Below are 25,393 nucleotides of genomic sequence, written 5' to 3'. Positions count from 1 at the left end.
ATGGCCCGCCCAGGGTCAAAGGCTAGATTCGAATCCTATTTGCGGCAGTCGGCCCACAGTCAACCCAGCTCTTCATCCACCCCCAGGGGTAGGTCGATAAAATGGATGCCTGCTCAGGCTAGGATATATATATATATATATATATTATATATATATATATATATATATATATATATATATTATATATATATATATATATATATTTTTTTTTTTTTTTTTTTTTTTTTTTTATACTTTGAATAGCGTTGATGGATGGCCTTGGTTAGGGCCTCAGGTGCCCGTGCCGTCTCAGCTAACATAATAAGAGACAATTTAGAAGAGATACGAAATGCGTGCATGTCTTCACTGCTCGCACTGTCTTCACACTCATAGAATATATCTTCACTGTAAACAGTAATCAGGCGTCCTCACTGCCATACAGTGATGTGAACGTGTCCTCTGCTTGGGTTGGGCTGGTTTGTTCACCCTCTCTATATAATGACATCAGTGTTCACCATGAGTGCATATGATCGTCAGCGTTTTCACCAAAAATGCGCATTGGCGTTTGGCGGAGAGGGGAGAGGCGGGGTGAGGGAGGGGTGTCCGCCATGTGTGTGTGCGTTGGCAGAAGTGTTCGCCAGAGTCAGGTGGACGAGTGTTCGCAACACCCGGGCCAATCACTTCTCTCTCTCAGCCTTTGTTGACGTCCGGTGGGGGGGCTTTTGAATGTGATTGCTGCAGTCGGATTGCTATTTTCCAGTAAAGGCGAAATTGGAGCAGTCGTCGATATTATTGCTGGTTGGAGAGAGTCAAATGGTTTGACGTTTGATAGGTTTCAAGCCGCCACAGATGAATTTAATCCCGCGAGCTGCCGTTCCATCAGCGTTGAAACATTCCATTCCATCACAATGTTTGAAGCACTTGCTACCGTTTCCATTTGGCGTAAAGCTTATTCTGTTCTAGCCATCATATATTTTTCCCTCCCCCCCATTTTTTTGCAATATTTCGCCAGTGTAACAGTCGTCATTTGCAACGTGTTTTTTTTTTTTGCGATATTTTTCATCGTGTTTATGCGATTTTTTCCCCCCATTTTGTTCATACTCAATTTGACAGCTTCAAAAGTAACGTGCAGCCTCGAGTGTATGAAAACACTTTTCATTTTTCTCTCTTCTATATGCAAATATATATATATGTATATATAGATAGATAGATAGATAGATAGATAGATAGATAGATAGATAGAGAGGTAGAGAGGTATAGAGAGAGAGAGAGAGAGAGAGAGAGAGAGAGAGAGAGAGAGAGAGAGGAGCAGGGGGACTGGAAACCCTTCCCTCTTGTCACATCTCTTCCTTAAAAACAAGGATCATCAGGGAGCAGAGGAAGGAACCAAACTTGAGGTTTTTCCTCAGTTTCATCAGGTCAGGGTTGTGTGGATGCTTGTGGTTGCTTCTAGCATGAGAGTAAGGGGGAGGAAGGTGTAATGTTTACTGAGAGAAACCTGGATGACCCAGCCGTAAGTGAAACAGAATGGGGTACAGTGGTTCGGATATACTGAGGAATGTAAAGATCGGGGTTAGTGAAAGGACGAAGGCGAAGGAAGAGGTATACTTGGTAAGGCGAGTAGTAGAGTAGGGAGGGAGAGGTTCGTGTCGCGCACTTATTGGTTTGGAAGAGGATATGTGGACCGGATGTTTTGTTTGACGAAGGTGTGTGAGGAGAACTCGGGAGAGAGTAACTTGTTCCCAGCATTCATGAAATCTTAGAAACGTAAGTAAGCAAGGCATATGTGCTAGGAGGAAAGGATGGCAAGTGGTTCCCGGTGAAATTGGGCTTTAGTCAAGGATGTGCGGTGTCACCATGGCTGTTAAATCTGCTCTTAGGATAAGGTGCAAAGGAAGGTAACCACTAATCTTAAGTACGTTGGAGGTTGAAGGGTATGGAAAGGGAATCACCTGCTGTTTGCAGATTACACGGCTTTGGTGGCAGACTCCAGAGAGACATTCGAGAGGCTGGCGACAGCGCTTATAAAAGTGTGTCACAGACGAAAGTCGAAAATACACTTGAATAAAGTTAAAGACATGAGGCGCAGTGGGAGGCGTGTCATGTCATACAAAGGTGTTTTGAGCAGGTGTTTAAACGGGTTGGAGTTGGAGGAAGTCATGTGTTTTAGGTACCTGGTGGTGGACGTGGCATCAATTGAGACCATGAGAGCTGCAGTGAATTACTGGATAGACGAATGAGCTTAGTTCTCAGGTGCGACAAGAAATGGAGAGAAAAAAAGGTTGTTGTCTCTAAGGGCAAAATCGGGTATGTTTGAAAGTATACGAGTCCCGGCAATGTTATATGAATACGTTTTCTTTACTCCTGAACACAGAGAAAAGGAAGAAGAGTGGTTGTGTTTGATATGAAATTCCTGATGACAGTTTGTGGCATAGAGCGGGTTCTCCGTTTGATGCGAAGAAATGAATGTCAGAGAAATGTGGTTTTGAACACTAACAAAGACGATCGATCAGGTTATGCTGAAACGGTTTGGGAATATGGAGAGGATGAGCGAAGAGAGACTCACAAAAGAGAACCTGTGTGTCAGAATTAGTCGGAGCAAGGAAGAGGGGCAGACAATAGGTTGGAAGGTTGGGATAAAGGAAGACTTTGAGGTATCAGGGCCTGAACATTCGGGAAGGGGAGAAACTTACGTTGGATACAAAATACCTAGAATGATACGATATGTAAGATGGAGCGACCAGGTTATATAGTGGCGTAAAGGTAAACCATAATGTAGTGTGTGAGGCTTGGCTGTCTTTTCTCTCTGTCTCACCCACACGTAAGCTGCTGGCTCTCAGTACACAACCATGCAGTCTCTTCATCCTTCAATGAAACACATATTGTCATTAGTAAATTTTATTCTGCATAAAGGGACCGACACACACATATAGGTGTGTGTGTGTGTGTGTAGTCACATCATTACCCCTAACTTAAGGCTGAAGCAATACCTGTAAGATAATCTTACCCATAAACAAGCTAACATTAGATTATGTATAAACATACGTGATATATATATATATATATATATATATATATATATATATATATATATATATATATATATATATATATATATATTCGTACATATTTGCCATTTCCCGCATTAGCGAGGTAGCATTAAGAACAGAGGACTGAGCCTTAGAGGGATTAGCCTCACTTGGCCCCCTTCTCTGTTCCTTCTTTTGGAAAAGTTAAAACGAGAGAGGAGGATTTCCAGCCCCCTGCCCCTCCCCTTTCAGTCGTCCTCTACGACATGCAGGGAATACATGGGAAGTGTTCTTTATCTCCTATATATATATATATATATATATATATATATATATATATATATATATATATATATATATATATATATATACATAGCATTTCCCGTGAAATATGAATGCGCTCATCCTTAGAATTCTTTGCCCTTATCTATACCTGTGAATCCTATTTTGGACGTGAACTGAAAGATGGCCATGAATGGGTTGATGGAACACTACCACAGCATGAGGACTAGGCAGAAGCTAGCGTGATACCACACCTCCTGATACGTGACAATAATAGATGAATGAAAATCCTTAATTCGCCACAAACCGTGGTAGGATTTTCCCCACAATATGACAATATGATCTGTGTTGGCTGAGGCTTGCTGAGACGTGTGTGTGTGTGTGTGTGTGTGTGTGTGTGTTGTGCCTTTAGATGTGTCTAGCGTAGGCCTCTGAAGAAGATCTGTCGTATGACGAATTTAGCAATCGTCTTTGTCAACGGTGGTCAGCCTGACCTGGACATCCTCCTCGTCATTATGAGCAACAGTAGTTAGACGTGGACGTCGAATTCACTTTGGACAACGGTAGCCTTGCGAGGACACGTCACGCCAACGATGGCCTGCCTTGCACTAGCGCTGTTTTTTGCTGTACTCAGCATCAACTCGGCTCGCTAACTCACCAGTTGTACAAGACAGAAGCAAAAATCTATCATGCCGAAGCTCATAGCGACACAGGGGAGGAGTGAGGTATAGCCTTTGCCTCAAGTGCCAAGTGTTCCTGTGTCGTTGAGCTTCGTCAAATGTTCCTGTGTCGTTGAGCTTCGTCAAATGTTCCTGTGTCGTTGAGCTTCAAGTGTCAAGTGTTCCTGTATCGTTGTGTTTCAAGTGTCAAGTGTTCCTGTATCGTTGAGCTTCAAGTGTCAAGTGTTCCTGTATTGTTGAGTTTCAAGTGTCAAGTGTTCCTGTATTGTTGAGTTTCAAGTGTCAAGTGTTCCTGTATTGTTGAGTTTCAAGTGTCAAGTGTTCCTGTATCGTTGAGCTTCAAGTGTCAAGTGTGCCAGGGTCGTGGTTCCCTCAGCTCCTGCCGCGGTTAACGCCGTGTGGATGGTGGTCACCGTACATGAGGGACCTCTGGATCTCGACTCGGGTCTCCTCGCTGGCCTGCACCAAGAGCCACGTCAGGTCGTAGAAGACCAGCGGGTGGTTGGACCCCAGGCCCGCCTCGAGGATTTCTTCGGCCTCCTCCAGATGCTCCAGGGCCAAGCGGGACTCCATGTTGGTGAGCTCTATCTTGCCCAGCTTCATGAGGAAGAGGCCGTAGGTCGGGTGCTTGGTGCCATAGTAATGCCTGATGGGACGAGAAGGAAGGAACTTCGGTAACAGGAAGTAACAAGATGATGTAAGTAACATATACGCATGTAGCGTCAACAGGAAGTAACAAGATGATGTAAGTAACATATACGCATGTAGCGTCAACTGGAAGTAACAAGAAGATGTAAGTAACACATACACAAGCAGCATCAAGCAGTACAAGAATATGTAAATGATTTAAGGGAATACAGGAATATTTTCCTTCTTTTTTTCAAATATTTCGATTTTGACAGATTATATACTCATTAATGAAATATGGCTTCAGAGAAGGGAAGCTGTGTCGTCTCTCCAAACATACTCATTTTTGGTCTTAAAAAGTTATATATACTGGTATGTAGTAGGTCTAACCTGATGGTTACCTGGTAGGTAGTAGGTCTAACCTGATGGTTACCTGGTAGGTAGTAGGTCTAACCTGATGGTTACCCGGTAAGTACTAGGTCTAACCTGATGGCCACCTGGTAGGTTGTAGGTCTAACCTGATGGCTACCCAGAAGGCAGGTGTCTAACCTGATGGTCAATCAGGTGTCAGACAGTGTCTTACCTGATGGCCAGATGGTTCTGCTTGGCGTAGCCCCAGGCGGTGTGCCAGGCCCGTAGGTTCAGTGTGGCGGAGAGGAGGGCGTCAGTCGCCTTGGCTCGCAGCACGTTGAGGGGATGCATCACCCCCTCCTGCGCTCCCACCACCTCCTTCCACACCTCCAGTTCTGCCAGGGAACGAGGACAGGGGGTTAAGAGGTGCCCTGCTCACCCAACACGTCACACACAGCTCAGATACTATCTATCCTCAAGACCCATTCTTCTACAGGAGCCTTGCCTTACGTCCCTCTTATCAGTTAGTGTTGATAGCCCAAAATATGGTGTGTGTGTGTGTGTGTGTGTGTGTGTGTGTGTGTGTGTGTGTGTGTGTCTAAAGACCTCATTCGGTTCTGTTACTCATGGTCATAACTCCACATGACAGAGAGGCTATTACAGCTTTTCAGCCCAGGTGGTGTTCTGTGGTGCCTGGCGCACGTCCGACCTCTCGCTGTCATTAAGGTCAGTGATCTGGTACTTTCAGCCTCCCATTTGGGGTGTTTAATGACGTCATTATGAAGGACTGTCGGCAGCAGCAGGTGTGGGAGGCTGAGGAAGGTTGTTGGGTGTGGCAGAAACTGGCAGTTTGCTGCTGCTCATAACTTCAAACCTTCTTTTCAACTATTCTAAGTCACTTCTAAATGATAGCAGGATATTTAGACAAGTGTGTTTCTCTACGTAGCAATTTGAGAACTACACCATTAAACATTTAATGTATTATAGTTAGATGGACATAATCTAAGGGAATTCCATTAAGTTGGATGCTGTGTATATCATCTAGATATCGTAAAGTTAGTTTATATCTACTAGATTTCATTGAGTTAATTCATATCTATTGGACGTCGTATAGTTAGTCAATATCCAATAGATGTCATATTCTTAGTTAATAATATCTACTCGATATCTTATAGTGAGTCAATATCTAGTAGATATCATATAGATAATTGATATCTACTAGTTATAATACAGTTAGAAGATATCAACAGGTTATCATATAGTTAGGATACCTTTGAACTCATAAGCAAATCTCCTGACCCCATGATACGGGAGGTCAAGGACGCTACAGGGTCAATACACCTCCTGACCCTTTGCTCCTCAGCCCGTCGTGACCACCACATTACCTGGGTTGACCTCGTTGAGGTCCTTCAGGTGTTTCCTGCTGTAGGCGGCGACCCGCCTGTAGTCCTGCGGCAGGTAGTCTGGGAAATCCTTGAAGCCGCATGCGTCGCAGGGCCCAACGCCTCCGTCAGCCGTCTCGTCTATGTACACTGGGGCGCCGCAAGTGGGAGACCCTGCCGCACGCGGGAACACACACGCAAGCCGCAAGCGGTAAAGGATTGAACAATTAATATAGTCAGTTTTACGCTAAAGTAAGTTATTAAGAAAGTCTTTTCTTAGATATCTAACTTTTTCTTAAGAATCTGACCTTAAGGTCGAAATACAAAAGATAAGAACAAGACTTTCAGGTATCCAAGATAGCTCTCACGAGAAGTTTAAACTCTGGTCAATTTTCAAAAGATATTAACGCTAAAAACAGAGAGAAAAGTATTCAAACACCGCCAAAATTAATCGGAAAAATTTGGCGTCGAAACACCGAGTGTGTCTGTGTGTGTGTGTGTGTGTGTGTGTGTGTGTGTGGAAGACTCACCACAGGGGACGGTGGAGGCGGTACGGGCGTGGGCGTCATCGCGACACATGCGACAGTCACAGGTGAAGTAATAATGGTGACGCAGATAGTCCTGCCGCTGCTGACGACAGTCCATGGCGTCCAGGTAGCTAATACGCACCTGACGGAGGAGAGAACGATGAGTCGTGGCCTGACGCTACACACTCCTCCCCATATTTCGAATCGTAGTCAAAACATAACACTATGTAGCAGTCTTTATCTAATACCAATTTTCTTTTATATTCGTTAATATCGTATCAGTAAGTGTCTTTTGTTCTGTTTTCGTTCCTTCATTCCTCTCACTGAAGCCTGTTTCATTCAGTCGTCTTATATCAGCTCAGCTTATCCTATCTCCTCCATTCGTCTCCAGATATTTCTCCGGTAGGTGCTCTTGAGAGCTGGCTGCTTGTGCACCTGCTTCATTAACGAGGTCATTCATTGCTCAGGGGCTGAGTGGTGACCACCGCACCCCTGCCACCTGCCTCCACCTAGTGGCACGGCGGCACACCCCAGCCTATCTCCACACGGCACTTGTGATGTATGAACTCCACAGGAATAGTCCACTTACCTTCCTTACCTCCCTCACTTTAACATCCCCTTTACCTCCTATTCCTCTCCACTTTCTCCTCTTCCTCTCATTTCCTTCCCTTCCTATCCCTTTCCCCTTCCTCTACAAAGGACAAGGGTACAGACTAGAGGGACAGTGGCGCTAAACAGGGAAGCATCCGATTAGTTCAGCGTGACGCGCGAGGTACCACAGGTCTGTGTTCTTGGCCCTCTGTTGTTTTCATCATCTCTACCAATAACCTGAGGACAGGACTCACGAGGGACCTCACCTAATCTAACAGTGATACGAAGTTAGGAAATGAAGCCAAACAAATGAAATTTGTTTCACAATTCACGAAAGATTTGGATGGACTGATGCAATGCCTAACAGCTGGGCTAATGACCTTTGATATCTATAAATGCAGTGCAACGCATTTTGGTTATAATGGTGAATGTTTGGTCAGCCATCTGTCGAGGCACAAGGAGAGAAAGTCCTTTTAGTGGTGGTAATGATCTAGAATACGCAAAACAAGGCTTATCAGCATATAATAAGATAAACGTAATGTTTGCTTTCGTATTAGAAAATTTGAATTACAAGACGACAATCATAATATCTAGCCTGTATGATATCATAATTAGATTACATTCCCGACATGATCTTTAGCTCTGGTCACCAAATTCTATCGACTGCGAAGTTAGAATTAGAAAAAATACAAACACGATCAGCAAAACCAATTTCGTCATTTAGAAATCAATTTCATGAAGAGCGTCAAAGATATGAAAAGATTTTCTCAAAAACTCGCAGACTCAGAGGAAATCTAAAATCAAATTTTAGGATAAATCTAAAAGTTTTAGGTAGGAAAGAGCTTTGGTACTTTGAGGATCTATCTATCGGTATATATCATGCAGATACCGTCAGCCAGTGGCGGGATCGGGTGACCAAAGACACATGGAACCCTGGAGAGAGAGAGAGAGAGAGAGAGAGAGAGAGAGAGAGAGAGAGAGAGAGAGAGAGAGAGAGAGACGCATTACATTAACCACTCATAAAGGGAAGAAGAAAATGGATCGAGAAGAAACGAGTGGAAATGGATGACGGAGTAAATTAGGTGAACACGAAGCACCAAGGGAGAAATTACGAAGACGCGATAACCCATGAAACTCCTCATGCTTCAGCGGAACTAAGTAGCGCTAATTGCTATCATCATTAGCACACATAGAGACAATGGTGGCTGAACCGGGATGACTGGGTGCGCGATCCGTCTGCATTTGGTAATGTAAGGATTATGACGTGTCATGCGGTATGAAGATGTATATTTATATAGAGGTTGTCAGTAATGCATCTTGACACATTACATGGCAGCAGCCTACAGGGACACGTTCTGACCCAGATGGCCAAGATGGGCAGTGTGAGTGGAAGATCTGTGAGGGTGAGTCAAGGGGTTGATCGTGTGGGAGTGAGACGAAGATAATGTACCTATTTGCCTTATTATTCTATCATTATAATTATTATCATTTTCATTGTTATCATTATCATTATTATCATTATCATTGTCATTATTATTATTATTATTATCATTATTATTATTATTATTATTATTATTATTATTATTATTATCATTATTATTATTATCATTATTATCATTATTATTATCATTATTATTATTATTATTATTATTATTATTATTATTATTATTATTATTATTATTATCATTATTATCTTTATTATCATTATTATTATTATTTATGCTATTATCATTATCATTATCATCATCATTATCATCTTCGGCAAGGCTGGCTGTGTTAAAGTCACCTCCTATGTACGTTAAAACCATGCTCCATACTCCAAGCATCAAGCGAAAGTTCCTTGTTCCGTGGCTTAAAGGAACCTTCCTTGTTCCATGCACTGAGGACGTTTCTTGTTCCATAGTTTAAAAAACGTGCCTTGTTCCGTGCAGTGAAAGAACGTTCCTTGTTCCATACATTTAAGGGGCGTTCCTTGTTCTATGAATTTGAGGAACGTTCCCTGCTCCATGCATTAAAAGAACTCTCCTTGTCCCCCATACGTTCAATAGACATACCGTGCACCACACACCCTTAATGAACGTACCCTGCTCCAGTCGAGGTCAGGCCAGTCGACGAGCGACCTGACCACCAGCTTGTTGCCGATGAAGGAGACGAAGGCGTTGGCTGCACAGGAATGGTCGATGATAGAGGCAGCCAAGTAGACGCTGGTGCCGATGGGCGTCAGGAGGTCATCCAGTAGACAGAAGCTGTTCACCAGTACCTGCAGGGGAGGAGATGAAGGGCACAGTGCACCACGTGAGCCAGTCTTTCATCGCTAGTTTATGGTCTGGACTTGGGGACTGGGGTGAGGACGAGGGGGCACAGAACTCCGCCGGTTCTGACCCATCCCTGGGTCTTGAGGGGCTTGGGAGAGGGACATTGTGCTCTACATGTACTGGGAGCTGGGACAGGGGAGAGGAGGCACAGTATAACATGTATCGAGGGAGTTGGGGCTTGGGAGAGGGGTAGCAATGTCCTTGGGCTGGGACTAAAGAGGAGTACAGCACACTAAGTGTCGTGGGAGTTGGGGCAGCAGGCTAGGAAGCACAGCACCGCGCGTTATGGCTCGTGCTGGGGAGTGAGACGGGGTGGCGGAGGGAGACAGGAGGCGTACAGCAGCAGTTCATAGCCGCTCTCAGACGCTAGACTGCGGGAGAGTCAGCAGTGGCTTCCGTTAGTCCGTAACTGATCCGCAAAGGCCTTAAGGAATCATATCTAAGAGGTGCTGAGCTACCACGTACCACCCAGGTACCACCGTACATCCTCACTGGTAGGTAGGCACAAGGCCAGAACTAGACATTGTGGTACCGTAACACCCAGGATTAGGATGAGGTACAGATGTATCTGGCAGGCATGCAGGCCGTAATCCTAAAGTGAATACAATTCGGTATAAGCTATTTGACGCGCCACATAAACACTGCAACATAACGTGATAGAATGCCTCATGTATTGTCGACAGTAGTGCTTCCCAGTTACATGTTTTATGAACTTTTTGAATAGTTATCCTTTGAAGATGTTCTTCTATTTGCATGTCCCTGAGCTTCATCAACGTAACTAGTGCACGTAATTGTACCTATGTACCTTATATACTTCGTCCTGTGTGGTATGTGCTTGTAACTATGGTATCGTACAGATGATGTGTGGGGTCCTCAGTCCCCATCTCTGGGAAGGACACTCAGCCCACACTCATCATATGCGTCACAATCGTCCAGGTTTGCGTATGTCTGTACCCCTCACGCTCGCTGAAGACCTGTAATGTCTTGCCCTACGCCAGAGCACGTGAGGCGACAACTGGCTTGTCCTCCCGTCAGAACGCACCTCTCAGGGTCAAGTCAGAACTCGCTACCCCTCGTGCAACACCCTGACGTTGCTATGTTAAGGGAAAAAAAAAACAACGAAGCCACATGTAATACGATATGCAGTACTCATGGTAAGAATAACCTGACAGTCAGGGCGACGCGTCGTCAGCGTTGGCAACATGAACAATAATGGGAGAGTTACCTTCACGACTTGACACATGCACAGGCGCTGAGACACTGGGAGAATGCTGCCATGCTCCTTGTACAGACGCAGGACAACAGCCAGAAATACTTGCAAATTATACAAGAGGTTAAGGAGAGGGTAAGGTCACTAGCGGGTCTCTAGGAAGGATGTGCTTGATAGCTATTTGATGTTACATTATCATCTTTATGGACGAAAAAAAATAATGATACATGAATGTGTGAGAAGACTTCATATGTGTGTGTGTGTGTGTGTGTGTGTGTGTGTGTGTGTGTGTGTGTGTGTATGTGTGTGTGTCTGTGTGTGTGTGTGTTGGTTCTCAGACCTGTCGCTTTGTTATGCCAGCTGCCTGGAGAGGTAGCTGGTTCATGGGGTAACTGGCTACCAATCCAGCTGGTTATGTGAGATCGGGCGACTTTCCCTTCGAGTTAAAAATACCAGTGGGTGAGTCGGGTCGCCTCCGGGTCTACGGCACAGGGTGGGAGGGAGGTGTGAGGTGAGGAGCGAGCCTCCCCTCATCTGCCGCCACTGTTTATACCCACACCTGGCGAACACCTGCTCTGAGGCAGCGAAGGGAGGCGAGGTGCTAAGGGGAGGGGGGAGGTGGGAAAGGGAAGAGAGCAGGGGGTTTTCTGGTGAGGGTATGCAGGTGTGGAAGGGGGAACGGACTGGAATGGAATGGGAAAGTGAGGAAGCCAATATTCTGGAGCAGCCAAGGAGGTGAGATGTTTAGAGGGCTAATAATGGGGTTATAGGCCTATAAGGTTGTTGTGAGGAGCGAGTAAAGTGTTCGTAAGGAGCCTATGAGATGGTAGAGAGGGATGGATGAGATGGTGGTGATGAAAAGGGTGAGGTGGTAATGAGGGACGGGTGAAGTGGTATGAGAGGCGAGTCAGGGGCCTGTCAGGTGGTAGTAGGTGGCACGTGAGAGAGTAGTGAGGGTCCTGTGAAATAGTAGTGTGAGGCGGGTGAGAACCCAGGTGAGGGCAGGCTACAAGGGGGTCAATGTTTATTTCGACGTCAGTCAATTTTTTGCGCGAGTTATTCCCGTTCGAATTACGACCAAAATATCCCCTTCCCAACCATGACTGCTGACCTGGCTGCTGCTGCCACCATGACTGCTGGTGGAAAGCCTTTGCTGGGCGACCTCAGATGAACGGCCTCAAGTGAGCGTTCATAAGTGGACGGCCTCATATGGAGTTTCTGAAGCGGAAGTCCTCATGTGATCGAACTTAGGTGGACGACCTTAGATGGAGGGCCTCAGATGGGTCACCCCTGATGGGTGTTTTTAAGTGGGTGGTGCAGGATGGGCGGCCCCCACTGGTGGGTGTTAGCAGGTGTGCGTGAGGTGTGTCAGCTGTTCCACTGACTCATGGTTATTCTTGGCCTCCACCACCCCCTTCCCCCCCTCCTCTTTAGTGTCAACATGGGCCCAGTGGACGGGGCAGGGGGCGACCTTCCTCCCTTCCCCCTCCCCTTGGTCTGTGTGATGTCATGGGCTGTTCAGACACGACCTTCACCCTTCCCTTGGGACGACCTTCCATCCTCTCCCTGGTGTCGAACTTCATCCTCTCTTGCAATACGACCTTTACCTCTCCCTGAATATTGCACGACCTTCCCTCTGACCCTGCAACACGTCAGGAAAGGGGTGACGGGTGAAGGGGTCAGAATGGACGTTGGATATCGCATTCCTCCCTCACCTCAACACAATGTTTGTGATGAGGGTGGTGACAATACAACCCTCCCCTCACCTCGCGCCCCAGTCCTTCCCCAGAGAACAAGCGGACGAGACAATTGGCTGGTAGAGAGAGAGTAGAGAGGCTCTCCGCTGCCCCCTCCCCCTCTCTCTCTCTCTCCCTCTCCCTCTCTACCCCTTACAGTCAACAAAGGGATCAGTAGATGAGTACGGTGGGAGTCAGGGATGGAGTGACAACAATATCTTTGCACGCTGCCGGGTGCTAGGATATGTGTTGGTGAATCTGGTGTTGGAGGGGAAGAAGGGTGTGTGTGTGTGTGTGTGTGTGTGTGTGTATGTGTGTGTGTGTGTGTGTGTGTGTGTGTATGTGTGTGTGTGTGTGTGTGTGTGTGTGTTGGTGAGACTCGTTGTTGTTGGTGAGTGTTGGTGGTGACAGCAACTGTACCTACGTCAACAATCAACGCGACAGATATTGATGAGAGGTGGAGGGTGTTTCGGTAAAGGATTGGCGTGAGTGGTAGGTGCCATGTCCTTACCACAGACCAATGAGTGGTCGTAAGCGTGCCTCCTGCACCCTCCCCTGTAGACTGTGTCATCCTACCTCGATAAGCAAGAGTAATAAACTCGTCGCTTCTTTACAGTACTTTGCCTTGGCCAGCGATTGATGAAATTTCTACAAAACAAAACAAATAAGTAAGAAATCAAGTAAGTAGATCAGAAATATTTGGTATGAATGGAAAAAACTGAACGAAGAAAAATGAAAAGGGATAACTTGGCGAACTGGTGAGATAAAAGTTTGATTTAAGGACTCTCTCTCTCTCTCTCTCTCTCTCTCTCTCTCTCTCTCTCTCTCTCTCTCTCTCTCTCTCTCTCTCTCTCTCTCTCTCTCTCTCTCAGAGGAACGCCTAGCATCGTCAGGTTGAAGGTGTGAGGAGGGGGAGAGTGACCCTTGAAAAACAGACAGATCCGGTGAGGGAGGTGTGTTAGGGAGGGGCCTTGGGCCTGCAGGTGAAGGACGGTGGTGACGTCACAGGGCAGACGGGGCAGGGTATGGAACCCTGGTATGTTGTGTGTGAAGGTGGAAGGCAGACATGCCTTTCACATAAAGACCTGGAGAGATCAGATCCAGGTAGCTGGCGGTTAAAGCTCTAAATATTTTCACTTGTCTGCTGACTAACGGGAGGGACGGGGATGTTGCAAGTAGAAGACCTTGGGAGAAGGTTCTTCCGCCGTTCTAAAGAAAAGCAGTGAGAAAGATAAAGTTAGGGAAAGAGTGGGAAACTAGGAGGGTATAAGAGATCCTTAGGTTGATCCTAACTGCTCCATTGTCACCGGGATTCGAGCTCGGGTGGGCCTCTGGAGGTATATGTTGTTGGTTACATATCGCTCATCGTCTCTGCATGCCTGACTCCAGTCTAACCTTCAGCAGCAGCGCCTCATTACCCGTCTATAATTGGGTCCTCACCCGCCATGCCGGGACCTGCAGGTACACACACACACACACACACACACACACACACACACACACACATGACCCTACACATGTATTTCTGTACGTCAACATACCATCCTCGCGCGCACGTAGTAATGTTGCTCTAAACTCCCACTTGCGCGTGTTTTTGCATGCACATACCAAGAAATATATTCTCACCGTACTTGTACATCTATCTGTCATCTATCTATCCATTTATCTATCTATCTATCTATTCTAACTATCTATCAGTCTAAGTGTCTTTTCAGCTATCTCCATCCATATTTCTATCATTCTCTTTGTCTATCTCTGTATCCATCTGTCTATCTACCTACCTACCTACCCTCCTACCTATCTATCCACATATCTACCTATCTATCTATCTATCTATCTATCTACCTATGTATCTATCTACCTACCCACCTACCTACCTATCTATCCACATGTCTGTCTATCTATCTATCTATCTATCTATCTATCTATCTATAACAGACACACGCACACACACACACACACACACACACACACACACACACACACACACCCAGGGTGTGACCTCCTCAGGGCACAGATTTGACTCCCTCTGCCTGGCAGGGAGAGCAGCGATCCTCCGTGTGTATGTTTGCTTCTCATGCCCGCCCGTGTTGTTCTTGGTGAGGGGTTTCCACTTGCTGTTTTGGCGACGTGTGTCAAGTTCCAGAGTGTGCCTGCTGAACTGTGAATACCACTGTTTGTGCTGCGGTATGTATTACCAGTGACAACCCAAATGTGAGAGAGAGAGAGAGAGAGAGAGAGAGAGAGAGAGAGAGAGAGAGAGAGAGAGAGAGAGAGAGAGAGAGAGAGAGAGTATTAATACACCAGGAGGTGTGACAGGTAGAGCCTTGCGTCACCTCAGCTGATACACAGACCCTCACCTTCCCCCTGGCCCATAATACAACCCTAACCTCCACCTCTTGATCCAATCATCCTCATGTCCCGTCTCTGAGCTCCCCCCCAGTATCTTCCCTTCCCATCCACCGTCTCCCACTCCCCAGCGACCCCATGCACCGTCTCCTAACTTCCTCCGTTCGTATCACCGTTCTAATTCCCAATCCCCCCCCCCCCCCCCAGCTTTCCAGACCTTATCCTCCCCACTCCCCAGCAGCCCAAGCCCAGTACCCCTGCTCCCCAAAAGCCCTCCTCCCCAACTCCCCAACTCAGCCGTGGAACCTACCATTTTGTCCCCTAGACTTCATTTGCTGACACGATCGTCTCTCTGATCTTCAGTGGCGATGCGAACCTTACGCACAATTCCTTCCGAACGGCGGAATCACCTTTGCAGTGGGTCTGCAATACTCAGACTACTCAGCTTCACATACATACACATCTGCCATCAAGCTATCGTCTGTACTCCCAGCTATCGTCGATCGATCACAGTCCATCTTCAGCCATCTCCAGTCACCCCACAGCATTCATCGTTTACCATCAGCTACACTTCGCTTGTCAGCTATTTATAGCAGTCTCCAGTCAGCGGCCATTGCTCTATGTACGAGCATAATAAACATTAAGACTTGATAATCAAGGCGATAATCAAGCAGCAGAACCATGATTAAGACGTGGTCTACAGAGGGAGAATCATAACCTAGAGAGCAACAGACAAGAAATGGCCAATAAAATTACCCAAACAAAAAGGTTGCCATGAACAGTGTAGCCAGGCAAGAATGTAGCCTGCAGTATAACCAGACTTAGAAAAAGACAAGTTTACTCCATATCTGTAACGTCTTTATCGCCATAAGAGACAAGAATATATCATAATGAATAACGAATCGATAGGAATACATAAAACAAAACATAGAGCCAAGGGTATAAGGAATATTCGTAGTATACGATATTCAGGGGTTTATAGCCAGTGGTATAGGCAACGTCAAAATAGCCAGGAATATAGCCAGCAGTGTTACCCTGCTGGCGCGCGTGATGTGACCGATGCGCCGCCACCTGTCAGGCCAGAGGGACGTCAAGATTACACTTGGCGCGGATGGTGACGGATGGTGATGGCTCCCAGATGGTAGAGTGACGGTGAGGAGATGGTACAATGACGGTGCAAGTGTGGTAGATTGACGGTGCATGGTGATGGTGCAGTGACGGTGAAGGGATGGTATAGTGACGGTGAAGGGATGGTTCAGTGACGGTGAAGGGATGGTACAGTCACTACAGGATGGTAAAGTGACTGCAGGACGGTAATGGTGAAAGGATGGTACACCTGGGGTAGGGTGAGGTAAAGCACATGAAGAATAAGTAGAGAGCACAGCTCCAGCCACGGGACATCTGAAACAGGGAGGGGAAAGAACACATGAGGAAAGGAGAAACATGACATGTCATGAACAAGAGGAGCCATACCTGAAGTAGGGATAAGGTCAGTACCTGAAGAAGGGATAAGGTCAGTACCTGAAGTAGGGATAAGGTCAGTGCCTGAAGAAGGGAAGAAGGCTAGTACCTGAAGAAGGGGAGAAGGCCAGTACCTGAAGAAGGGAAAAATGCCAGTACATAAGGAAGGAACTGTAAATGCTGCAAAGCAGAGAGAGAGAGAGAGAGAGAGAGAGAGAGAGGACCACAGACGGAGAGATCTAGAGAGACAGAGGTGATAGTGCGGAAGCGTACCACAGCGCGGGAGGGGGACAACGACTCACCTTGCCGTAGATGGTGATGAGGTCCTCGCGATTCGGCAGGTTCTTCTTGCCCACCAGCACCAGCAGGTCGGGCATGAGGGAGTCCAGGTACTTCATCTGTTCCCGGTCGTCCTTGATCTCCCGGCTGTCTGAAATGTGTCCATCGTCGCCCTGGTTAGTATCTTTTCGCAGACTTTATGGCAATTTTTTTGCACACATTTTCTACGCCGTTAATGGATTATGGTTTATCTATCATAATACAGTTTCACATCAGTTTATGCGTAAATGCGTCTATGTTCTGTTCGCGTTTGATATTCCTTGATATCACATGTCTCAGATGGATTGAGGAATAATCTCTGTCACTCCTAAAAATGTACTCTGGATCGCAGAGAGGAGGCATTGCCTCCCCCCTAACACAGTGCAAGCAGAGAAATCTCGACTATCGTCATAAAACAGTGGTGGATTTCTGCCAAAACTGCCACTTCCTTTGCTTCATTTCATAGAAGAAAGTGACGAATTCTCAGCTTTGTCATGTACAGTAACAACACCTTCAGTGAGACACATAACAGTTGTGTCTGTGTCACACCAAACTATAGGAAGAGATGAAGGAACGGCATCAGTCCCACACTCCCCCCCAGCCTTGTGTTGGCTCAGAGGGGAAGAGAAAAGTATGAAACATTGAGACGAGTGTATATAGGAACACTGCTCTACGTGGCTATTGGCCCTCACCAGTTCCTTACCAACTGATGTGATTCCCATCTCAAAGATACCCATTTCTGTTGTCCTGTGTCAGTATATGACGACTGTTATCATCCTCTATTCACATCAACTACTTAGAGAGAAACATTCCACATCTTTAGATCAACATCAAATATGTTAGTACATCTCTAGTATTGGTCTAAAAGTAACACCAAATCACTTGAACCATTATCTCCTTAAGATACAAAGAAAAAGGTTTCAGTATTAGAACTTGTACTATCATACCATTCTATACGAAACTCGTCTCATGGAAGGGGCTTCGTCATCTCTCTAAACCAACCACTTTGTCAGTGTGCTAAAGAACAAGATCTACACTAGTGGTCTGTCTAATTGGAGGTCCTCATCGTTGTACCGAACAAACACAACAACAAACTCTCTGTGAATTGATCACAACAGTGAGGGGGGGGGGGGGCTAGGAAGGTAGTGTGGGGACGTCGACTTGGTCCCCACAGTGATGGAAAGGGTTAGATAGAGGGCGAGGGGTGGGGGGTGGGTGTTGGTCTGTGATGCTGGTGATCAAGGAGGACCAGCACACAAGAGGCAGTTGTGTGTGAAGTTGGAGAGGCAAGAACTCTGTGGGAGTAGAGGATATGAGACGATCTGGTAGAGGTGTGTGATGGAGAGGCGAGGGGACGGGCTGGTGATGGTGCGTGAGTGAAGCGGCGGGAGACAGGCTGGGATTCACCTGACACCTTCCAATAGGGTTAGGGAATTACAGGTGAAATGCCAGGGAAATAGTTGATCCAGGGGAAGTGTTGTGCAAGATGGTGCATGCGTTTGAGTGAGTGTAATCTGCTTGTTTAGCCTTGGACTACTATAGACTGTCCGATACAGCAGTGTAAGCGGTACAGACGATCAAATACAACAGAGTGAGTGGTACAGACGGTCGGGTACAACGGTATGAGCGGTACAGACGATCGGATACAATAGCGTGAGCGGTACAGACGGTCGGATACAACAATATGAGCGACACAGACGGACGTCTGCAACTAAGAAACGCTGAGGTAGATTGTTTGGGAGTCTGATGTAATGACACTTTAGATGAACTAAGAGAGAATTTGACTTTGAAAGGTTTATATGCTAGAAGTCCAATTAGTATTCAGTGTTGAAAAGCTTATTAAGTAAAGATAGATAAATGAAGAGGGTGGAGAGAATTGTATCTGAGAAAGACGCATGGAAAGTGTGAAAGGATGATCAAAAGGTGAGAAGAGTGACACTGAGGGAGGGAGTGTGTGGGTATGTGTGTGTGTGTGTGTGTGACTGGAGGAGGTAAGCAGCTGTGAGGATGGATTTGGAGGAGAAATCCACAAGCTACCCTCGTCATATTAACGAGGGAGAGTGGAGAGTGTGTGTGTGTGTGTATGTATTGACTTACTACACAGTCAAACAGACAGAAGTACGTATACAGGGAGGGAGGTAAGTAGGAGGACGTATACACGGATACAGTAAGTACGACAAGGGGCACAGGTGGGTCGTGCGTGTTAGTCGTCTTCACCCCAGTACTTACGACTCTCCAGGTCATCAAACCGTCGACTTCTTTTCTCATCAATTTTCTCGGCAATTTCATCCCCTCCATCCTGTCAAACGTTTGATAAAAGAAATCTAAATTGTCACACTCCATAAATTCTTAAACAATAGAAGGCTATTATTAACTCTTCAGGCAATTATTATTCAGTGTGGCTAAGGAATATTAAAAAAAGAGGTCACACTACTGAAGGCGATTGGTTATTGTTTAGTGCCATGAACAAAAGAATTAATGGAAATCGTCGTTGCCATATTTGACCTCAGTTGCCAAAGAAAATGTCAACCACTGGCTGGTGTTCTGGACGGAAAAACGTGAAAAAAGACCGACAAAATTGGGCATTTTGGAACATGATAGTTTGGTCATTATTGACCTCCCTTTTGTCCGACTTTTTTTGACCGAGTTCCATTCAGTTAGGCAGGCAATGTTGCCATTGAATTCTCGGGCAACTACGTTAACTTTGTGAGTGATGGAAGAATTTAAACATACAGTAAACATGTGCCTCCCACGTCTAGTGTTGGGAGGACTAGCTTTCAAGAAGCAGAGAGCATTATAGAAGGCCAGAGTTAAAGAAGGACCCGGTTATGTTACTCAAGCCATCACCCGACTCACAAAAACACCTCGTGAACCTCTAACCTTGAGCTTCCAGATGAGCCTGGCGAGGAACCTGGCGAAGTCTTTAGGCTTGTAGTGCGGCTTGAGACGGAAGACTATACACTCCCGCCGATGCAAGGGCTCGGCCAGCTCCCGGCATCGGTCGCTGCAGTAACATGCCCGTCCACACTCCTTGCACCAAGTCAGCAACCGGTCCTTCCTGCAGGAACCACTACCTTTGACATCTGCTGGATCACTAGAGCTTCATTTTTGTCCACATGATTGATACTGAGTCAGTATGATACTGAGTCAGTATGATACTGAGTCAGTATAAAGATTGAGAGAGTCAGTGTCGAAAAGACAGTTCTAACTTAAACTGAAGTTTACCACAACCTGAAGTAAATGACTCAAGAGGCGCCTTAGGTCCGAGGTACTCTATCGGAGTCCCATTTGCACGAGTTCGCCAGCCACAGAGCCGCTGCCTGGAAGGTCTCTAAGGGCTGCTTCCACCTAGTCCTTGCAGCCGGTCCCTCCTTGCTGCACGTGTTGTATATTACTTACCCACAGATGATCATATGAATTTTAGCTCTTATGCCAAATAGCTAGAGGGAGATTGTTGGTGTTCCATACCAGTGGAAGTGGTTTGTTCCAGATCTGAGTTCGACTTCCCAGTGGCGGACTGTAGGTTCCAAGATCGATTACCCACTGGAGAAACTACAGATCCAAATTCGACTAATAAGTGGACAGAAGGGAAAACCTGCTAGTTTCCGCTGCACCAAATGTACAGTAAACAGCATCAAGCACACCCCAGCTTCGCATCAATCACATCCCAACCTGGCATCATGCACACCCCAGCCTGGCATCATACACACCCCAGCCTGGCATTATACACACCTCAGCACCCTGGATCTGGGCCGCCTCCAAGTGACGTCACATTTTCTTTACAGTCAGCTCTCGTGATAGTGAATTTATGGCGCACTTCTCGCGCGCCCTGGTGCATACGTACGTACGTGTGTGTGTGTGTGTGTGTGTGTGTGTGTGTGTGTGTGTGTGTCTGTCTGTCTGTCTGTCTGTCTGTGTACATACGTACCTGTGTGTGTGTGTGTGTGTGTGTGTGTGTGTGTGTGTGTGTGTCTGTGTGTGTCTGTATGTGCAATTACCTTTTCGTAATTAACTGTTTCCATAGGATGGGGAGGATGTTCTACACTTCTGGCTCCCCATCTCTTGAACTAGAACAAGTATTCTGATCAACCATTTACTGTCTGTACATCACAGTTCCATCACTTATTTCATTCCCAGTCATCCACAACTCTGATACTTTGAAAGAATTTCTTTAAATCATTTTTCGCAAATTTCACATTCCATTTCCTGCCACGGCTTTAACTTACTCTTTTTTTTTTTCATCCTTCAGAGAACTGTTTAATGTCCACAGTTCTTCTGACATTCCACAAAGATATGATTATTCGAAGAATCCACCTTTATGCCTGCCCGGTTATCTGATCTTTTTACATACCCATTTTGGGAACTCTTTTTCTACTTAAGTCCTCAATTAATCTGTAGCTCTGCGATTTGTATATTCTCTCTGAGTCTGGTGTTCTTTCCCTCATCTCCCTTCCATGTCCTCATTCATCACGTAGTCAAAAGACATACACTACATAATTACTTGTTCCAGGTGGTGTTATCATGTCTGATATTTACAATTTCCACCCATTCGCTCCATATTTACATATTTCCAGGTGGTGTTATCACGTCTGATATATACAATTTCCACCCATTCGCTCCATAATTACATATTTCCAGGTGGTGTTATCACGTCTGATATTTACAATTTCCACCCATTCGCTACATGATCACTTATTTCCGGGTGGTGTTATCACGTCTGATATTTAGTACTGACGGTGTCCAGCTTCACTGACTCGAGTGTACCAAAGTGACTCACTGGTTGAAGAAGTTTCCTCGTGCACACTCCAAGGACTTGCGCCTCCGTGAGGACGTACATTTTCCCAGTCAAGTTCCTCATAGTTAAGCTCGCCTTCTATTTGTACTTTATCATCTGTGAGAAGGCCATGTCTCCCATCTTCTTGCATCACCTTGTTTATTGCCTATACTGCTCTCGTTAAATTAGTGTTCTGGTTCTTTGAAAGTTCTCTGATGTACTGAAGATTAACAGGACTTTTTCGTAGGACTTATTATTGTGTATCATTCATAGGAACCAGCCACCAGTATCTCTTGAAAATTTAGCTTGTCCCTGAGATTGTTCTGTCTCACACAGAGTGTTGTGATTTGACCTTTCCATCGCTTGGCTTATCAATTATCTATGTCCTTATATTTCCTTTTTCGATATCCCCAGATCTCTGTTCGTATGTACCTATCAGCACCTCCTGTATCTCTTCATCTGCCCCAGAACTTGCTCCTGTTTTATTTTCAACATTTACTTATCTTTGCGTGATGAGAATTGCCTTTTTTTTTCATTTATCTCTGGGACGCACCCACAGGTGATCCTCCTAACCTTTCAATTATTTTTAATTTCAGTTTTTTTTCCATCAGGTGATCTCTGTTTCCCCAGTTTACTTTCCTTCCTAATTCTTACAGTCAGTTTGATTTTTGAATTCATTCTTTTTTATTAATTTCTTAGTTTCTTAATTTCTTCATCCAGTAGCTGATTATTTTCGTGATTTTTTGACTATTCTATTGTTTCTTTTTTCTTTCATGATTTTATCATCATTTTGTTGTAGGTTTTCATCCTGTGTCTCTCTTTGTGATGATAATTTCCCCTGCCTTCTTGGTCCTCATTACTTCATCTTTAGATTCTCGTTTAATCTTTTCTCCATCTGTGGTAACGCTCTCAAAATATCCTTCGTCATACTTCCTTCTATATGATGTGGTAATTGAGTCATCAAATGATTCATCTTGTCTCATTCCATTCTTCATTTAGTGCTTAGCCTTGTTACGCTCAGGAATAAACATCCTCTCAATTCAAAGTTTCAGTATCAAAATGATGGTAACTTTCCTTAAGAACTTCAGTTTAACTTATCCTCTTAGCCTTCCAATTTGGTTGCAAAGATTTTGTTTTTGAATAGTTTCCTATTGGTACACCTCATTCACTTCTCATTTGCTGGGCTGCCTCTACGTGCCCACTATTCCAAAGAGATGTTTTTCACACATCCCCTCCGATCCTCCTGTTTCCTATTTTCCTCTAATGTCTCCTCTGGCGCGTTTTTTGTGGGGGTTACTTCGCACTCTGTGTTGCTCAGAACTCTACTCATAATCTCTTGATCAGGAGGGACATTCGGATATGCTGTCTTCATTTTCTAATGATTCATCAAAGTGTATCAGAAATATCAATGGTTCCAGCAATGACTCCTGGGGGAACTCGCTTGTCGCCCTTTGGGTTCGCTCGTAAAGGCGCCTCATGACATTCTCTCTCTCTCTCTCTCTCTCTCTCTCTCTCTCTCTCTCTCTCTCTCTCTCTCTCTCTCTCTCTCTCTCTCTCTCGTTCCCTAATACCTCTTGGTAACCAACGAGTCCTAATGGAGGTTTCCAAATTACCTCCTCCGGTGGCTTCCAGACCAGTTATCCCAGTGAGACAAACCTGGAGCTCAAAGCTACGTTCCCAGCGTCCCTCTGAGACACCATATACAGTCCTACACTAGCTCTCCCTCCACTATACTGGAATGTTACCTTCCAGGAGATTGTCTTGGGTCCGCTCACACCCCTCGACTCTAGTTGATGGGATGTCGCCTTCTTCATGACCTTGTGTAGGTCCCGTTGCTTCTCTGGACGTGTCTTATGATCTCAGTGTTTTCACCTAAGGATATCATCACAGCTTTTCTGCCTGGTAGCGCTCTTCTGGGAAGTGGCCTGCCATGCTCTGAGACTTTCCATTCACCTACTCACAAATACCTTCATTTTTGCTTCATTAACCTACTCACATATACCTTCATCTATGCCAACTGCTCTTCCTTCCTGGTCTTTTTCAGTGTATTTCTCCATATCAATTACATGCCCTTATAGAATTATGAGACTATCTGGGGTAACGCGTTGATTCATCAGAAAGAATCCTTTCTCTGTGTTATTTCTTTTGTTCCTTCTTACGTACCTTCCCCAGGCCAGCGCCAGGTAGCCCTACCCGCCACTTCAACACCGGCTGCTTGAGCCATACCAGAAGCTGTAGCAGGAACCACACTGCCTCCCGCACAATCGATAGACACCATCAACCAACTGCTCCACGTTGGTTAATGACGCCATCCACCTCCCCGCCCGGTCTAAGACAGGTATAAAATGATTAACCTATCCTGTGAAAGCAGAGGGGAGACAAAATGAGCACCTACCTGTAGGAGGCGAGGCAGTATTCGCAGTAACAGCTGACGGCGGAGGCGTCAAGCAAGGTGCAGAAGGGTTTAGAGGTGAGGAGGACGTCGCCTCTTTTGACTCGCTTTTTGGCCAGCAGGGCCTGAGCCCGCAGGCTGACGAAATCCCGCATAGTTCCTACCACACGACCGCCTCACACCACCTGTCACGGGGCACTGCCCGACTTGCCTCCACTGTGTGCCACCTGCCCCACACACACACACACACACACACACACACACACCGCGCGTCGCCACGGTCACACCTCCCTCACACCCCGCTGGTGAGTCACACCCATGACGAGGGCGGTGATAACGAGTTGCCTCCCTCCCTCCCATGGTCCACTACCTGGGGCACTCTTGGCTATATCTGGCCAGGTGTGGAGTCTCATTGTTATTACGGCTATATGTGGCAGGGGGAGGGAGGAAGGGTCAGGGTGCGCGGCTGGCAGCGAACACCTGTGATGTGCTGGCCCAACTTTGGCACCGGTCCTGTGTTGGGGAGAGAGGTGGGTGGTGGGCGGAGGAGGAGGAGGAGGAGGTGGGATGATGGCTCCCGCTTGACGTATGATGCCTCCACCTGACACCTCTTACACTCACTCTGATAACCTGACCACCACCACCACCACGCCACTCACCGCCTTACACAAACACTCACCACCTTACACCAACAGCCAACACCTTACGCAAACACTTTAGTAATAAGTACCTTATAATAGCGCCACCTGCTTCAAAATTGTGTGTGTGTGTGTGTGTGTGGGTGTGTGTGTGTGTGTGTGTGTGTGTGTGTGTGTGTGTGTGTGTGTGTATTTCATATGACTGGTCTAGAAAATTAATGGTTATGATCAAGTCACTCAGCTAATAGAACTGAGGCTTTTATGATCTCACTGTTACTTAGCTGTCTTAATTCTGGTACCATCTTTGTTGTCCCCTTCTGGACCTTCTCTATTAGTTCTTTATGCATTTCTCAGTGCGATGACCAGACTTAAGATACATATTCTGGTTTGGATCTCACTTACTCTGTGAATAGTTTGCTGAATATTTCTTCATCTATTCAATTGCGATTGAAATATTTGCTAGCAGCCAATTTGTCTCCCTTGCATTTATTCTAAGGTGGAGCTTTAAGGACAGGATAGGCACAATATAGACTTCCCAAGTCCCTCTCTTACACAGATTCTTGTGGGTCATTTTTTGCCACGTAATATTCGTATCGAAGTCTCTTTACTCTGTGTTCCATCCTCATTGTCTTGCATCTGCTTGGGCTGAATTTCATGAGCCATGTATCAGACCAACTTTGGACTTTGTCTTGGTCCCTTTGTGAATCGGTGCAATCCCCATCGTTCTTGACTTCTCTTGTTACCTCGCCATC

The 25,393-nt window shown here is 45.9% G+C and overlaps 2 protein-coding genes across 4 annotated transcripts in view; one reads left to right on the top strand and one right to left on the bottom strand.

Annotated features, from left to right (window-relative positions):
* LOC139753708 (chaperone protein DnaJ-like) overlaps window positions 1-25,393 on the top strand; it is a 294,700-nt gene that overhangs the window by 200,555 nt on the left and 68,752 nt on the right. The gene's annotated exons all lie outside the window — the stretch shown is intronic.
* LOC139753705 (histone-lysine N-methyltransferase SMYD3-like) lies at window positions 2,862-24,492 on the bottom strand. The gene is made up of 9 exons (XM_071670424.1): window positions 24,007-24,492; window positions 19,718-19,895; window positions 19,067-19,136; window positions 16,822-16,949; window positions 9,532-9,708; window positions 6,861-6,999; window positions 6,334-6,504; window positions 5,181-5,343; window positions 2,862-4,616 (listed from the first exon to the last, which is right to left on the bottom strand). The coding sequence occupies exons 1-9, from the start codon at window positions 24,156-24,158 to the stop codon at window positions 4,343-4,345; spliced, it is 1,452 nt and encodes a 483-aa protein (XP_071526525.1). The 5' UTR covers window positions 24,159-24,492; the 3' UTR covers window positions 2,862-4,342.

Source organism: Panulirus ornatus, chromosome 15, assembly GCF_036320965.1.
Source record: "Panulirus ornatus isolate Po-2019 chromosome 15, ASM3632096v1, whole genome shotgun sequence".
Classification (NCBI taxonomy): domain Eukaryota; kingdom Metazoa; phylum Arthropoda; class Malacostraca; order Decapoda; family Palinuridae; genus Panulirus; species Panulirus ornatus.
The sequence above is the reverse complement of the archived record's forward strand: the minus strand, read 5'-3'. Positions and strand labels throughout refer to the sequence as shown.

Coding starts and splice junctions, on each gene's coding strand:
- LOC139753705 (XM_071670424.1), bottom strand. CDS start 24,158: ATGCGGGATTTCGTCAGCCTGCGGGCTCAGGCCCTGCTGGCCAAAAAG. Junction 19,896..24,006: donor TACTGCCTCGCCTCCTACAG/GTAGGTGCTCAT, acceptor TGGTTCCTGCAG/GAAGGACCGGTTGCTGACTT. Junction 9,709..16,821: donor TCATCACCATCTACGGCAAG/GTGAGTCGTTGT, acceptor CCTCCCCTGCAG/GTACTGGTGAACAGCTTCTG.